Source organism: Microtus ochrogaster, chromosome 19 (assembly GCF_000317375.1).
Source record: "Microtus ochrogaster isolate Prairie Vole_2 chromosome 19, MicOch1.0, whole genome shotgun sequence".
Classification (NCBI taxonomy): Eukaryota; Metazoa; Chordata; class Mammalia; order Rodentia; family Cricetidae; genus Microtus; species Microtus ochrogaster.
The window spans coordinates 43,190,522-43,207,208 of NC_022021.1; the positions used below are offsets into that span (position 1 = coordinate 43,190,522).

The 16,687-nt window shown below is 46.4% G+C and overlaps 1 protein-coding gene across 2 annotated transcripts in view; it reads right to left on the reverse strand.

Moving 5' to 3' along the window:
• Nucleotides 1-16,687, reverse strand: part of Trio (trio Rho guanine nucleotide exchange factor) — a 287,626-nt gene that overhangs the window by 34,365 nt on the left and 236,574 nt on the right. For both annotated transcript variants that reach the window (XM_026783734.1, XM_005356663.3), the window contains exons 35-38: nt 7,261-7,553; nt 6,369-6,539; nt 3,839-3,934; nt 1,522-1,670 (exon numbers count right to left, since the gene is read on the reverse strand). In XM_026783734.1, coding sequence (XP_026639535.1) covers nt 1,522-1,670; nt 3,839-3,934; nt 6,369-6,539; nt 7,261-7,553 — 709 coding nt within the window. The remainder of the gene's footprint in view (nt 1-1,521; nt 1,671-3,838; nt 3,935-6,368; nt 6,540-7,260; nt 7,554-16,687) is intronic.

Here is a 16,687-nt window from a genome sequence, read left to right on the forward strand (position 1 = left end):
ATGATGGACACACGAGCACACACAGGTATAATGTGTGTGCACATACATTATACAGGTATGACGATGGCATAAAATGAAAACAGTGAGAAGCATAGGCCCAAGTCTGTTATGAAGGTATGACATTAGGGGGTACAGCTGTTTTTTTAATTAAGTCATTTTAGGCTCCAGTGGACATACAGGAAAAAAATTTCTATTTCAGATATCTAAAGTATGTATATCACCCTTAAGTGTACCTGTCTGTAACAACCAAGGGGACTTTGAAAGAGTGAAAGAGAACACTCCCTGGGGTTGGTTGCCTCCCAGACATTAAAGACAAGTCTCTATTGCTGAAGCCACCATTCACTGGGGACACAGGACTTGGAGGACTTGAGCTGAATGACCTGAAAGCCTCTACCCGAGAGCTAGATTTCATAGTAACAATCGGTGCTATGGAAGCTGTCAAGGGAGAGACACAATCGGTAACCCTCCTGATGCTCATGGACAACAATATGACGCACAACACGGCAAGAACGACACAAGGTAACCAGCAGCTGTGTAACTGGACTTAAGGACCACACAGCAGGAAAGAACCCATGCCTGGCACTGGAAACCTAGCCAATGACCTGGAGTTTGTGAGGTTAAGGGTCTTAGGGTCTTACTATCCCTCAGCTAAACCAATGTAACTCCTAACTGCATCCCAAATACTTAGTCTTATGCCCTCAGGTATGTCTAACTCACGTCCTGTTGAAAAAGTTTGCAGCAGATGGAGACCCTTCTAGAAAGCCAGAGCTGATCAGAATGCAGAGAACAATTGACAGCTATTGACAGCGCCCAGTTGCAAGAGATAGATCTACGACCCAACCCCCATTTCTAATGCTCAGGGAACATGACAGAAGAGGGGTGAAAAGGTTCTATGTGCCAGAGGACAAGGAAGTCTGTTGCCAAATTGTGTTTCCTAGAAACGTCAGGGAAACTTCACTCTTGATCCCTCAACAGCATGGTTGCCTACACAAGCCCTGGACAGGGACAGCAGTGATCCCGCTATGATAGTGGGGGGGAGAAGCACAGGGCCCCAGTCCTAGTCAAAGAACCACAGGAAACTAAGGAGAGCCGAGAAAGGGAAGATTAGCTGTCCTGGGGAATGCAGCCCCTTCAGTTGGTTAACCAATACCAAGTGGTCAACTCCGCAATCATATACACATAAGCAACATTAGCTGAACTCAGCAGGCTGTATTTACATATTTATGTGCGTGTATATGTAATAATAATAATTAAGGATAAGAGGCCATGAATTTTGGGTGGGGAGTTATTAATAAAGCACAACAGATATGGAGAACAATAGAAACTATAGCTATGGATTACCAAATCCTTACACACACACATCCCACTCACAAATACACACACACTTGAACATGCACACTGTCTTGGCAGGAGGCCTTGGATTTCCTTTGTCTAACTCAGAGGTATATTCTACTCTTGACTTTGGGGTGCTGCAGTTGGGGTGGGGGAAATTGGGGGTGGGGAGGATGCAGCGTTGCTTACTGCCTTCTCTTTAGAGAGCTGGATTTTCTTTCTTCCATTTCATCGATGGGTGAGGAGGACGAGAGGAGGGAATTGTCTGAGGGATTGAAGGAGGGGCTGCTACTGTCTCCCTGGTCAACAAGCAGCGAGCTGGGACGATCCTCCAGCGCCTAGAAGAAATTTAGGGTTGATGTTGGGGTAAGAAAAATCTAAGTCATAAGATACAAAGGATGTGACTGAGAAATTACACAATCTCTCACAACAAATCAGACTGCGCTACTAAGAAACATTGAAGAAGCCGGAGAGATGTGTGGTAGGTGAGGGCGTCTGTTGCTCTTGCAGGGGACCCGGTCTATAGGCCCAGAACCCACACAACAGTTCTAGACAACTCTTTCAGCCTCTCCAAGTATTATATGCATGTGGTGCACATACATACATGAAGGCAAAAGACCGCTCATATATGTAAAATAAAAACATAAATCTTTAAAACAGCAAAACCACCACCACCACCACCAATTAATATTGAGTCAGAGGATCTGGGTAAACACAAAAATTGGAATATTAATCAATGAGTGTGTGTGTATGTGTGTGTGTGTGGTGTGTAACATTCCTCTCTGTTGCTGCAGGAAACTGGTCATGTGCTTTTACCACTAGAACCTCATGCAGAGTTTGAAGGTATTCAAAAGATCTTTGAGCTGAATACTGTTGATTAATGTGACACTGGTCACCCACTGGTGACCTTCTAATTGGTGCTTGCCAATTCTCTTTCTTCACCTGATTCACCTACTGTCTAGGGATTACAGCAATTTAAAAACCCTTCAAAGCTTCCAGCTAGATCCACAGAATGGTTTAGCTGGAAAAAAGATGGGTTCAACAAACATAACCAAAGTGCAGGAACACTTAGCATCACTGCCTTAGCTTGCCATTAGTAAAGCGACATTGCTAATACATGTCCTGCTTTCTTCCATAAGAGGGAACAGACTCCATCATCATAGAGCTTGGATGACACAGGCCCGCACGCGCAACCTTGATAAAGGAAGCCCACTGAGCTGTAAAAAAAAAAAAAAAAATCACACCAGCTAGGGCTCTTCTTTATGAAATATCAGGACACCATGTTAGCTAACAAATGGAGCCTGCTCCAAAAATTGCACTCTGATAAATAAATAGCAGTTGACCTTTACTAGAAGTACACGTTCTTCCAGAGTCTCAGGGCTTGCGTCATGTGCATGGATCAGGTGGGTGATGACAGGGAGCCAAGAGGACATTCGCCCTCTGCTGTTTAGACAGTTGGGGCTCATTAGACGGAACTCTGTTCATTTGAACAATGAGAAAAAGGAGAAAAGAGGAAGATAGAAGAGAGCAAAGGAGTCGTCCCAGACTTCATCTCTGCCCACAGGGACAAGGCCCTTATAACTGCACCAGCTGCCCAAGCTGGAACAGCTGAGTCTGGGGTTCTTCTGGCAGCCTGTCCTCAGCAGTGATCTTCCTGAGATGGCACCAAGAAGGGCGCATTGATGGAGACATAGTCATATGCTTTTGTGACAGTTGGGATGGTCACCCTGGCTGTGGTGCCCACTGGTCCCTTACACAAATGCACACGTGTGTGTGTGTGTGTGTGTGTGTGTGTGTGTGTGTGAGAGAGAGAGAGAGAGAGAGAGAGAGAGAGAGAGAGAAGGAAGCTCTCACACAAAGCTGAAGGGATGTCCTCAGGGATGCTTGATGCATCACTTATGAGATCCTCTTTTACTCCTCATGGTTTACAGGAAGGTCTTTGACAAGTCCTTCTTTAAATGAAATTTTGTGTGTGAGCGTGCACTTGCACGTATGCTCTGTGTGTATGTGGGGTGGCGTACTTCACAGAGCATCTCAGTAGATGCTCTAAGGTCAGCCAAGCAGTTAGTTGACCAGTAAATATAATTGAGCATCCCCTAGAAGTCTGGATACAGAGGCTCAGATAAACCACTGTAGCTGTCAATCAATGCTCTCTGTGCTGTGCTCCATAAGTGTGATTTGTTCATATAAAGATACACAAGTACTGGGTGGGACCTGGACTCTCCTGGATCCTGCCCTGTGACCTTTTTCTTGGGCGATTTGAACCTGGTCCTCTCATGCAATAAACTGCAACTGTTAAGAGTCACATCTTTTCTGAGTTCTGGGAGTCCTTCACAGCCACCGATGAACCTTAGGACGCTAGAGCAGACCCCTAGATCCAGTCCTGGTCATAGTGAGAGAAGTGTGTAGCCACATTATACCCGAGCAGCCCCCAGCAGAGGCGAACCTCCGTGCACAGGCAGCAGGGACTTGCAAACTTAACACCCGATGGGGAGACCTTACTCACCATTTTGCTCTTCACGAGTTCTTCGATCGCACTGACAAGCTCAGCTGCACTGGGAGTCTCAGAGCTGGTGGGGCGGACTAGTAACCGCGAAGAGGCCTATGGGAGAAGTCACAACAAAGAATAGGGAGGAGAGGTTTCATGTTAGTAACGGGACAGAGAGCAAATTCCCTTGCAAACTCCAGTTTTTTTTTTTAAAGTAAGTCCAGACAAAAAGACCACAAGTTTGTCTTTGTTTGCATTTATTTAGAGTCATCCTTTTATATTTACAATATTCTGACATGAAACATTAAATAAAACCTGTCTAGAATACATGTGGGAAGCAGACAATGTCTGCTTTTAATCCACAGTCATGTAACATTGTAATGTTTTTCAGAATGGTGACTGGGCACGGGGGCATCCTAAACTGTAACTCTGCGAGTGCTGCCTTAGGCTCTAGGCTATGAAGGGAGAAATAGAACCCGGTCAGAGGAAGGGAGGGAGGCTTAAGGTTTAATGGCTGACTCCCCACATAATCAAGAAACAGAACGGGGAGGCTAACAATGGCTTGACTGTGTTTATGGGATCATGAAAGGGTGCAGTGACCAGACGGCGGAGGGGGACAAGCTCACCATTTCCTGTGCCATCCATTTCCCCAATGATTACTGCAGAGGACAGAAGAGCGGAAGCCTCACAAGCTACCAGATGCCACTTATGGCTAGATCGAGGGCGGCACGGGGTGACAGTAAGGGAATCTGAGGAACGGGCTACTGAGCTGAGATTCAGTAATTAGCAAACACTGTTTGCAGATTACTTCTGCTGGAGAGTAGCTGGGGTCTGAGGGGCATAGGTAATATGAACCTTGCTTCATATTAAGGCCAGCGGAGATGCATGCGACACGCGGCTGGCTGTCCCAGAGATGCATTTCTCACAGCGGACAGATACAGTTTTACAACGGGCTTTTACATATGTGGACCAAAGTATGTACTTTACAAAACAAACACTGGTTTGCTCGAATGAAATTTGGAATATGAGATGAACAAAACAAAGAAAAAAAAATCAAATGGAAAGGTAAGGAAACTGAGCCAAAACAGACACAGAACACAAATCAACATAATGCTGCAATGAAAGTTTACAAAAAGAGAAAACAGAACAAAACGGAAAATTAGTTCAAGATAATACACTGTCTGGGAGCATTACTAGATTTCTGCAAAAGAAGACTTTGCTACTGATAATACCCAATCAGGCTTCATGGTAAGCAATAGATGATTCCAGTAAACAAGACTCTAGCAATTCAATCTTTTAAAGGAGGAAAATAAGCCAGCAAAGCCTGCTCCCCATTGCTTGGATAACCACCAGATTTTAAAAATTTTATTTGTTTTGCTTTGGAAAACCTATTCATTTAGACTGTTACAAAACAGCTCACAAGTTGTCCCAACACCCACGTCGCTTATTCCCTGGCCAGTCGCTACATAAAAGGCTTGAAAACCTTCGCTGTCTCTCTCAGATTGGCCTACACACGGGACAAACTGGAGCATGGCTCTCCAGCTCACAACCAGTGTACTCAGAACCAGAGCACCCTGGCGGGGCTCGGCTGCATGGGTCGTGGGTTCCATGTGCTGTGAGTTAAAACTCAGCACTGAGTGTGGTGGCTTTGCTAACCCCAATCACTGCCTGTCGTCCATCCTTGGTTGTCAAACCAAGGCTGACAAATCCAGCAAGTGACTGACACATCAAGAGAGTCAGGAAAGGAACAGGGAAAAATGTGAAGAAAAAAGTGTTGAAAGCACATCTATTTCATTTGGAAGACTTAAGTATTGCCAAACAAAACAAAAGAACAACAATAAAAACCCAGCAGTGACTTCCTAGCTCTATTTTTAGTCCTAAAAATGGGGAGGGTCACGGTGGAGCCAGGATGCAGAGAGTGTGCAAGCTTCATGTATTAGGTTTCCCTTTTTGATAGTGCATTTTTGAGATTTTTACTACTGCAGTGGATAAAATAAGCTAAGATGATGTAACAACTGAAGGGAAATGGCGACCGATATGGCTTGAAGGTGTCATACGATCCAGGAGGAGCCTCAAGGCTCAGGTGCCTCCTAACACTTGGTAACAATGCACTTGCTGGGGTTCTAGTCCCATGTGGGGAAAGTAACCGGGGAACAATATCACCTTATTTTAACTAGAAAGCCACGTGCAAGAACTATTATGGAGGAAACATGACGGTCTACTGTGTGCTGAAAGACAGGCTACAGGAGACTCCTCCTCTCTCGGGGACTCTAAGCAATATGTTAAAAATTACTTTAACAGCAGCAATTGCTGAAGCATCCGTGAAATACACTGAACTCATTTACATGATCACGTGGTATGAGAGCAGCAAGTGCTGGCTTAGTGTTTGTTCTAAACGGACTTATTATTCATACTTCTGAGATAAGAACAAGCTGGCTGCTGGGAAGACGCCAGGCTTCCAGTGCCTACTCCCACATCCCTGCCCCTCCTGGCGTGGAAGCCAGGGCAGGGCTCGGTCTCTGGCCTGGGTGAGCGTGCTGTCCTTTACCTTGTCATCCTGCGAGTCCGGCTGAAGGAGGCTGTGCTGCTGGATGGCCATGGGTGGGGGCAGCGGCACGGCATCGGCACCCTCCTCTCCTTCTTCTTCTCCGCAGCTCTGCATGCCCGAGGAGGAGGATTTGGACAGCGTGCCACTGCTGAGGCCCTCGTTCCGTCCTCTCTACAATCAAACCAACAGTTGTTCCTTCAAGCTGGGCCATGAAAACCAAGCACTGTTTACATGTTAGACTCTGGGCCCTCGAGTTACTCAGAAGAGCATAGCAGGGCCAGACTCAAACACATATTCATTTCCTCTGGTCTGACTTACATAAAAAGTTTTAGTTTTGAGTTTTAGCTTTAGTGAGAGACCATGGATTCAGAGGAAAAAAGAAAATAAAAAGAAAACCCATGACACAATAAAATAAAACAAAAGTGACACTGTTTGTCATCGCCTTTTTCTTTCTTTGAGCTGGTGCAGAACTTGAGCCCAAGTTAAAATTCCCACTGGCCCTTGTCAGTACTGAGGTCATCTTGGGGACATGAAAGATGATTTCTTGAAGCATAACTCAGAGCCTCCTGGGATAAAAGGGGAAGCAAAAAAAATCCTTGACGTCCTCTCTCTACCTTGGTGACACAGGAATGAGGTGGAGAGTGACAGCATGGTGGATAAAAGCTGTCAACGGGCATTTCTAACCATGTCTTTTAGCCTGTCCGTGCACTTAACAGTTTGCAAACCAGAAACCTAAATGACACCATGCAGTATTGGGGCTTCCAATAAACCAGATCCATTACTTCCCAGACAGCGACTACTCTTAACTTGAAACAAAGCATCAGAAGGGCTGTAGCCTCTGGGCTCCAATGACATCAGTGACAGCAGCTGTAAGTCAATCCCACAGACCTACCTCTTCGATGGTCTCATCCTGTGGGGTGGCAGCGCTGTCGTCGGAGTCCTTCTGGGAGCCAGCATCCGCACTCTTCCGGACCTCCCTGCTCTTCTTGTGCTTGTGGGCCAACTTCTTGGCGTGCCCATCAGCCTTGCCACTGCTGAGCCTCCGCACAGGGCTTGTGAGCCACTTGCGCAGGGTGTTGCCCGGACGCTTGGGACCTGGTGAGCTCTGCGCTCCGATCATGTGGGGCTGAAGAGAAGCCACAGAGGCCGGCGGACTGGCGTCATTACTGGAGACAGAGAGTGAGTCTATGGGACGAGAAGGAAAAAGAAGGCCTTTACTGAACAGGACAAAAGGTCCCTGGCACTGGGGCCAAGTCTAGGCCACTTAGTCACTGTGCTTGGTGGTCCCCAGCTTAACAGACTCTCAGGTGAGCTGCTGGGAACCTACACTGCCGTCTTCCTCCAGATGCTGAAACCAAGAGGAGGGAGAGGGCTGACATGGCTCTCTTCTAGGATGGCTGTCAGGCTGGATCTCTGCTACAGATGGCCTTTCTAAAGACACACTGCTCCTTTCCGAAAGTACCTGACACATCACCAATCCTAAAGACCAGTGTGGCGAATACACAGATCCAATCATGTTGACGTGTGTGTCTTTGAGATGGAGTCTCTGTAGAACAGGCTAGCTTCAAGCCTGCTAGATGAGCCGAGGATGACCTTGCATTTCTGATTCTCCCTCTCTACCTCCCAAGAGCCAGGATCACAAAACTATGTGCTACCACAACTCAGATGCTTAGATCTAAAATGTCTTAACTGAGGCTGGAGAGACGGCACAGTGCTTGAGAGCACCAGCTGCTTCTAGAGGACCTGAGTTTGGTTCTCAGCATTCACACGGAAGCTCACAACCAACTCCAGTCCTAAGGGCTTTAACACCCTCCTCTGGCTCCACAAATACAGGCACAGCCATGGGGCACGGACATACATGCAGGCAAAACACCCGTACATATAAATAAATAAGCCAATAACGGTTTAAACTATAGGATACCAGAAGACATAATTTAAAATTATTTCTAACCATTTGCTTGATTAATAAAATCAGGAAATAAGAACTTAGAGAAAAAAATTTAAAGTGGTAGTTATATCACTTATCATAAACTAATTAGTCAAAGAAATATATTTAGTTGGACACACTGTCTGTTTTCCTGCTATCCATCTGACCCGCCCACCCAAGCAAAGAGATTACTCTGACACTAGCATCCACCCCTCTGTAAAGGCTGCCATCCAGCACCAACTCGATGAAGCATAGAGCATGGCTATGGGGAGCCTAGGAGATGAATAGCTACTTGCTCATGGATAATACAGTTTCTTTGTTGGCAACTTAGCAATGCTACCGCATATGCTTGAGTAAATACTAGCAATCAAACAAAGACAACAATTTTTTAAACCAAAGGGGAAAAGAAAGCCTTTTCAGTTAACCAAAATGCTCCACAGAAAGGGTGTCTAGACCGAGTTTCTCACTTAAACATAGTTAAGTCAGTGCTGAGGACTTCCAAGAGGAAAGTCTTTTAAACCAATCCAGAGTTAGGTGAAATGTTTCAGGAATTGAGTGGCCACTTTCCAAGCACCTGACGTTAGGGCTCTGCCAAAACGACGCAGAACTGATTTCTTTCGGGAGATGCAATAATGAAGATGACCACTGGCCATGTGTTTATTTTCTTAGACCCGTTGAAGTCTTAAAATATGTATCACAATCCCTGAAAGCACTCTCTTCCATGCACACCTGTACAGGCTCTTTGCCTCACGGACCAGAGACCTTTCACTGCATGCTGTAGATACTAAGCTAGCGTGTAGCCTGGTGCTCATGAAGTGTCAACAACTCCCGTGAGGGCTACACTACTTGAGACAGCTGATGCTCATCTAATTCTCTGCTCAAGACACAGGCTGATAGAGCATATGACACCGCATCATTCATGTTTAAAAATCTACACCTTTAATCCCAGCACTTGGAAGGCAGAGGCAGGTGAATCTTAGTGAGTTCGAGGCCAGCCTGCTCTACAAAGTGAGTTCCAGGACAATCAGGACTGCTACACAAAGTAATCCTGCCTCAAAACACAAACAAAATTTGCACTTTTCTCCCCAAAGGCAAACTGGTTCAGAACTAATCAATGCCTGCTAAGTAGTAGCCTGCGCATGTGACATGCAGTGCGTGCACGCATACCTGTGCACGTGATCGCTATTTATTATTCATTCATTCATTTCGACGCAAGGCTTCTCTGTGTAGCAGCGTGGGACTCGCTCCCAGTTCATAAACATAAAGTCAAACTCCTCACGCTTTTGATCCTTTGCAAGAACACAATGTGTATATGTGATTTAAAGTACCCAAATTCTCTGCCTCGATCTGGAGATCATCAGAGGCTGCATAACTGCTCTGTGCTAGGACATGACGCAGTGCATAAATCAGATGGTAAGCAGACCCACTACACTGGTACACACTTTGAATGACATCATAAGCCCTGATGCATCTTCTCTAGTGGGCACACCCGGCACAGAGCTTACAGTGCAGTCCCTTCGGAAGGACCCGACTGACTGGTAGCACACTTGTCTTCCTCAGGAGGCCCTGGTGGCCACCGCAGCCAAGGGACTACTAGCAGGTGACAAAACCTGAACCCTAAGTGCCTGCTGCCCAGAAACAACACAGCAGCAATGGTGAGGCTCTTGTCCCCCCTTTTCAGGTACCCTGATCGCCTGCCTGTGCAGGATCTATGTGGATGGCTAGGTCTACCAGAGAGAATCCTCAGGAGACAAGGGAGACACTGTATGGGAAGGAGCTTAACTGCCAACAGGCCGCTTGGTACATCTTGCGGCTAAGTATGTGTAGAATAATAATGACTAGGTGAGCCAATGAACTGGATACAGGCTATCCTTATTTCTGTTTGCCCATCCCAAGGACACTGATAATGCAGGACTGCCAACGTGGACAGAGATATTCTGGCCGACTGTGGTCAGTTCTGTGATAACTACGGGTGGTCTCTACCTTCTGTGAAGCACATACACACTTGTGAATTTTCACTTATATGGAAACCAAATCAAGCAGACACCTCTCTCTTGTGATCTGTGTCACTCACTGGCTTTTCCTCAGCACAGAGCTCAGGCTTGGTGCGTGTGAGCAGCACCGAGCAGGGGAAACTGCACAGGGCAGAGACGGTTCGGGACCAAGCTGGCCCTGCAGCTCTGGCAGACACACCTGCTTTGCATTTCCAGTTCCTCGCCTTTGCTCCCAACTCTGCTCCTCGCCACAGCACGACTGCAGGAAAGCCTTTAGCAATGCCTGGTTTGGACTGACCTTCCTCTTTTAACTGAAAAGAATCCACTTACTTTGGACATAGAAGGAGGACCTAAGACGGGTGTCAGAGAAAGCCTGCATCTGGGCTAGGTTCTCTCAGAGGTGATGCAGGTTTCCACACCCCATAGGGCAGCACTGGCACTTGAAGAAACACCAGGAGTGAAATGAAACGGCTTTATTAACTGCAGTAAGCTGTGGCATCTGGGATTCCTGGTGGCACAGAAACGAGGACATTGTATTTATACAAACAGCGAGTGTCCCAACAATACCCAGAATTCATGGGCAATGTGAGCTAATGGCAAGCCTAGCAGTGTCTAGGCAATACTAAAAAAGCATGGCTGAAACAAACTAGACAATGACCTCATTCTACTTCTATTTTAGAAGAAATCTGTCCCTTATTAAAAAGGATAAACCTCAGGATAAAGAGATTCTAGCGGGCTTAATACCCCATGCAGGTGTGCACATAGGGAAGTCACCCTATCTGCTGGGGCCGGTCTGAGGAGGAATCCTCAGGTACGTGGTGTCTTGGCTGAGTTCATACAATGGCTATCACAGATTCCTTTGAAAATGGAGATAGAGAAAAAGTCAAAGAAGAGGGAAGATTTCAGCACAGGGGGCCAGAGCCAAGGGGAGGGGAAATCTTCCCACTCTCAGTCTGTGGATCTGGACATCTGTGATTAATAAAAGCACTTAAAAATGTAAGAAGAAAGGGGTCATATCCTGCTAGCTGCAGACTAAGGAAGATTAAGGGTTTCTTTGTTTGCTTTTTCCAGCTTTCTCCTGACTTTCATAATGGGAGAAAGTCGCCGAGACTGTCAGTGTGCTGGAGCAACGCTTGGCTTGCTGAGGGTCTCTAGCAAACTCCAGAGTTAAATACTGCACACTCTGAGCTTGAAAACGCCTCACCCAAATCTACAATTTTTCTTTTCGTTTCACAGTCTCAATAGCATACAAGTAGGGTGGAGGGGACATATGTGACCTGGGGGCTGGGGCCTGACTGGCACGCAGGGGGGTCCTGCAAGCATTTGCTGAGGAGGCTGCTTACAGACAGCTGCAGGCAGGTGATGAGGTTGGAGTTGCAACCCTGCCTGTCACCTGCATGGTGTAAGTATCTTTAAATCCATGGCTGCCTTCTGCTTTAGGTGTAAAACTTCCTGAGGTGTAAAATGACAATGATTTTCCTTCTGTTAGGTGAGGCAGTTGTAAAGAAGGCTATTGTAAATACAACCTAATAAATATTAGGCAATATTCATGCTTTTGCATAGAAAAAAAGAAGCTGCAAACAGCGTGGAGGGATACAGGGGAAATGGAGTCAGATGATCTACTTCAAGGCTTGCAGTGGGAAGAGCAGCTGGGACTGCACAGGCAAATGCTGTTCAGGCTTCCCTCACCCCACAGCACATCAATGAAGCACACACGGGACAATAGCTGACAGCCGACTCACGGGGGAGGAGGCACGGCCACCACAAGAAGCACATACTCAACATGGGAGACCTTCCAGTAAATCTCTGTCTCACATTTCAAATTCTCTTGCAGCATCCCCAAATGAGAGGGAGAGGGAGGGGGAGTAGGAGGAAGGGTAGAAGGAAGGGGGAGGGAGAGAGGGAGCACACAGGGGAAGTACCCAAGTCTCGCTCCTAGGCAGACAGTGTTTCACTGAGCTAAACCTATAGTTCCTGGCTAATGATCATGACTCTGTCTTCGTGTCCACTGCGGGTGTGTTGAAGAACATGCGACACACGAACTATGCCACGATGTCTTAGGATAAGCGTAACTCCAAGAGAAATGTCTACAGCAAAGGACTGATTTCCAGCTCATGTAGACATGTTGCAAGCGGAGGCATCGTTACTATGTAAGAAAGACAACCCTGAAGGCTGTGCTTCTATAGCTGGAGGCCAGCTGGGCAGGCTTTAACACTGTACCAGACTTATCCAGAGCTGATGCAGAAGCACTTTTGTGCAGAAAGTCAGACCAGGGAGCTGGCAGTGAGCACACTGGGCCAGAAGTGCAGACTACTTGAGAAGCAAAGAAAAAACAGACTGTTAGCTCGACTGTGACTGAACTGGCTAGAACAATCCACAGCATCTCTATGTTCTTTAGACGGGACTTAAAGTCTGTTTCTAGAATCAAGCTATCATTCTTTTTCTTATTTACAGAGAGAGAGAGAGAGTCACCACAGTGCCCTAGAGACTCTCTCAAGACGACACAAAAGTCAGCCAATCTGTAAGTTATTCCTTCAGATGCTCGTCTAGGGACCGTGTCTTGTCTAACACGATGATTACAGTGGTCTGACGGTCCACATTACTGAGATAATGATGGGCAATACACCTGGGGAATCAGCTGAGGAACTAAGGAAGAGACACTGACCGCTCAGTGACACGGGGCAGTACTGGTGACTAAGACCAGGCGTGTTTTCGTGGCCATTTTCCAAGTTAGAATCTGCCTTCTACTTTTGAGTATCGGAAACCTTTTCTTCCCTGGCTTCTCCTTCCAATCCAGTTTCCTTGCGCTGACACAGGCTCAGGTCCCTTCTGTCCTTGGTCCCACTGAGCTCTAATTTGTACCCTGGCACTCAGGATCCATTGGCGTGGTAGCAATGACTGGACAGTGTGTGCCAGAATCCCATGCCTTTCCCACACACCACTAGGCTGTGACCGTCACGTTGATGCCATGACAACAGAGGAAGTAATTTTTGCAAAGGCAGAAGCCAGGGAGAAGCACTGAGCCTGGAGATGGATGAAAATGTGGTCTAAGAACACAAAGTTCACTTTACACACATTTTAGAGTGTGGTGCCGAGAGGGTCCTTGATGCAAGAAATGTGAACTTTGTGTCTGCGTTAAATAAGAAGTGAGCACAGAAGACACAAGGGAAAAGATAAATTTCCTTGCCTTTAAAAAAATAAATAAAAATCCAGATTGCACTGGAGGCCCCAGCACGGCATTGCCACGGATCGCGTTGTAATGAGGAACACATGTCTTCCAGCCTGAGAAAATGCACATAAACGGCCAACAGATGCAGCTCCTCGGCAGTACCCTCCCACACACTCACCGGGGAGCACTAACAGCAGTGCCCCCCTCCCCAGCTCTCACGACCCATGAATCCCGAAACACACAACACTCATGGGCATCAACCCCAAAGAAGCTGCTCTGGCCTTTTCTTTAGGAAGGCTGAGAGCCAGAGCCATGCATAGGCACTCGAGCATGTATGCACACGGGCATGGGAACACGTAAGCTGGGGAGCACGTCTGCACCTGGCTTGTGCTCTAGTCTTAGTGTTACCAGTTCGTGCAGTGTGTGGTCCCCTTAATACCCAACCCAAGCAGGGTGACCCCTGGAGAACTCTCAGTAGAACTGGTCCTCAGTTTTCTTCCTGACGTACTTGAATATTATATGAACATCAGGAAACACGGCTCTTAGATTTATCCAGTAAGAGGGAGGTTGGATGCCAGCATTTCTAGTCTGGAAGCCATTTCATTTCAAAGGTCCTTTTAAACGTCATCACTAAAGTCTCAGATAAAAAGACAAGAAGAACAAATGGCACAACCTGTTAGTTGGCAAGTCAGACGGACAGGATCTTATTCATTGCCGAAATGGACATTTCCGAATACATCGGAGCTGAGGCAATGCAGTCATCATGAAGGACAGGCTGAGCTAGCCTCTATGTCAGAAATCGGGTCAAGGGATGGAGGGGCAGGACTCTCCAAGCATGAAGATCTGCGGCAGGTGAATGGCTGTCTGCTTCCAGGCATAGGGAGTCTCACAAATCAGGGCTCTGAAGAGGACAACCTTGGTGACAGCAGGACAAGATGAACAGTAAGGAACAACTAGCTCCTCCCCGGCACTTTCTAGACTCCTTGTGTACCCTCCCCTTAGGAGAGGCGGAAAGCAGAGGTGATACCTTCCTCATATAGGTCTCTCAAGAGGCAGTGGCCCAGGAGAGCCAGACATCCTTGAGTCTACTGCTTGCCGATAAACACGTAGATGCTGCGTAACAATCAAACTTGTGAAAAGCTGTGAAAAAGAGCCACATTATAAAGATGGCTTCCCCTTCTTCTGTTGATCCACCCTGAGGTTAGAACTCACTTCTAAATGCAATCCTTCTCCTACTCTGGACAAACACTGACTTGGAGGAATTTTCTAGTCCTTGTTTTTGGCATCTAGAATGATCAGGCTGTCTTCAGTGCTTTTTATGTGTGTCAGGGCCCATTTAACTTTGGTGAGAGATGAACAGCAGAATTTCTCTGCAGACAAACATCCAAATTGTCTGAGGAGAAAAAGTCCGTGAGGAACTATTTTGCCAATGATGAATGGTAGGGTAGGATCTTAAGATTCAAGGTCAAAAGCAGATTGTTGCAAGATAGCAGTGATGCGTGCAAACACAAACACACACACTTTCTTACAAACAAAAACAACGGCAACAAAAAGCCAAGACTAGAAAGACATGTATGAATCCCACAAACTACAGCTTTCTGTCACCCTCCCAATCCAGCACCATCTTTCCTTTGCGATGAGAGTAATCACTGGTGTGTGGTGGGGGCTGGGTAGGGCTGGGAGGATGTGCAGTGTCTTTGCAGTAGCCTTCCTGGATGATCTCTAGCCAGCACACAGACTGGTGATGTCCACACTGAGGTGTGGGACACTGTTCCCGGGAACAATGGGTAGAAAGGGATCTACGTAGCTCAGGGAGGCAAGAGTGACTTCCCACTGAGGCTCCAGGTGCTGGAGGAAACCCCCACCTTCACATCCATGCACCACCACCGAGGCAGAGTGACACCCTGCAGAACGAGGATGTAACCTGGTCTTTTCCCTTTCAAAGCTAGAGCCCTTCTGAATGCTCTGTGGTGTGCCTGGCTTTTCTGTGAGGTTGAGATCTTCTGTGGTACCCAAAAGTCAAACTGTGCCATTTAAAGAAGAATTACCAAAAACAAACAAGAAAACCAAGGACCAGCCTGCTCAATATTTAGCTCACTGTTCAAAGGGCTAAGAAGGCTCTCTATTTCATGAAGAAACAGTGCCTTGATTCTTAATTTCTGTTTGTGAAGTCATTTCCAGGGCACTGCAGTGTTTATTGTTGCCTGAACAGACACACAACTCATCATTTACAGGAACACAGTTAATTTGGGGGCGAGCAGCAGTCACATGGCGCCCACACAGCATCCTGCCTTCAGAGGCCCTAATGTTAGGAATCGTGGACACTTAGCTCATGGTTACAATGGTCTCTGAAGCTCAACACAAAGTAATGGTATGGAAATATCTAATCTTACCTACAGAAGGCTTACATCTGGGGCAATTTCCACAAGAACATTTATACCTTTGGTTGCCGTCTTTTTTCTTACATGTTAAAAACAATGAAGTCACTTGGCTTGCCTTGTTAAAGGGTAAGTCTACAATTTGGGTGGAAGGTAGATGCTTTTAAAAGCTAAAACCTGTCTTCATGAGAAGCATGGGACACACAAAGACCTTCCAATACAACACAGTTTAAAAGAACATTCTACAGTTAAACTGTGTGGTTTAGTTGAAATGGCGATAAGGCTATGCTTACGCTTAGTCCATACATAAATTTGTTATTGTTCTTTTAAATCAAAACCAGATTCAGAATGTCAGCAGAGAAGTGTTTTACTGCCTCAAAAATGTCTGAATTGCATTAGCATACACATAATTGAGCCAGCTATGAACTGTGCAAACTTATAAATGTTGTCATAGAGCCCATACCAATATGGTCATTTTTATACAGCATTCAGGGGCAATGGGGAGGCCCTGGAATGTTCTGCAGTGAGCCTGCCAAGTATTATCCTCCACATCCTCCATGGGGTGGTTAACTACGGCTTCAGTCTCAAGGGATGGAATATTAGTTCAGAAGAGTTATAGCTGTGTAGAGGGAGGAAGTAGAGCACTCTCTCCCAAACCACAAAGCAAATATCCAGCACATAGTCTGGAGTTCTTGGTTTAGTTCAAAAACAAAGAAACAAAAGAGTCCTAACCCATTAAAAATTCCTTCCAAACTGCATTTTAGTAACACTAACAAAACCAAAACGGCGCTGCCACTGAAGCTCACAGCACGCGGACGAACATGAATACAGCTGATGCCCGTGGACTCCAG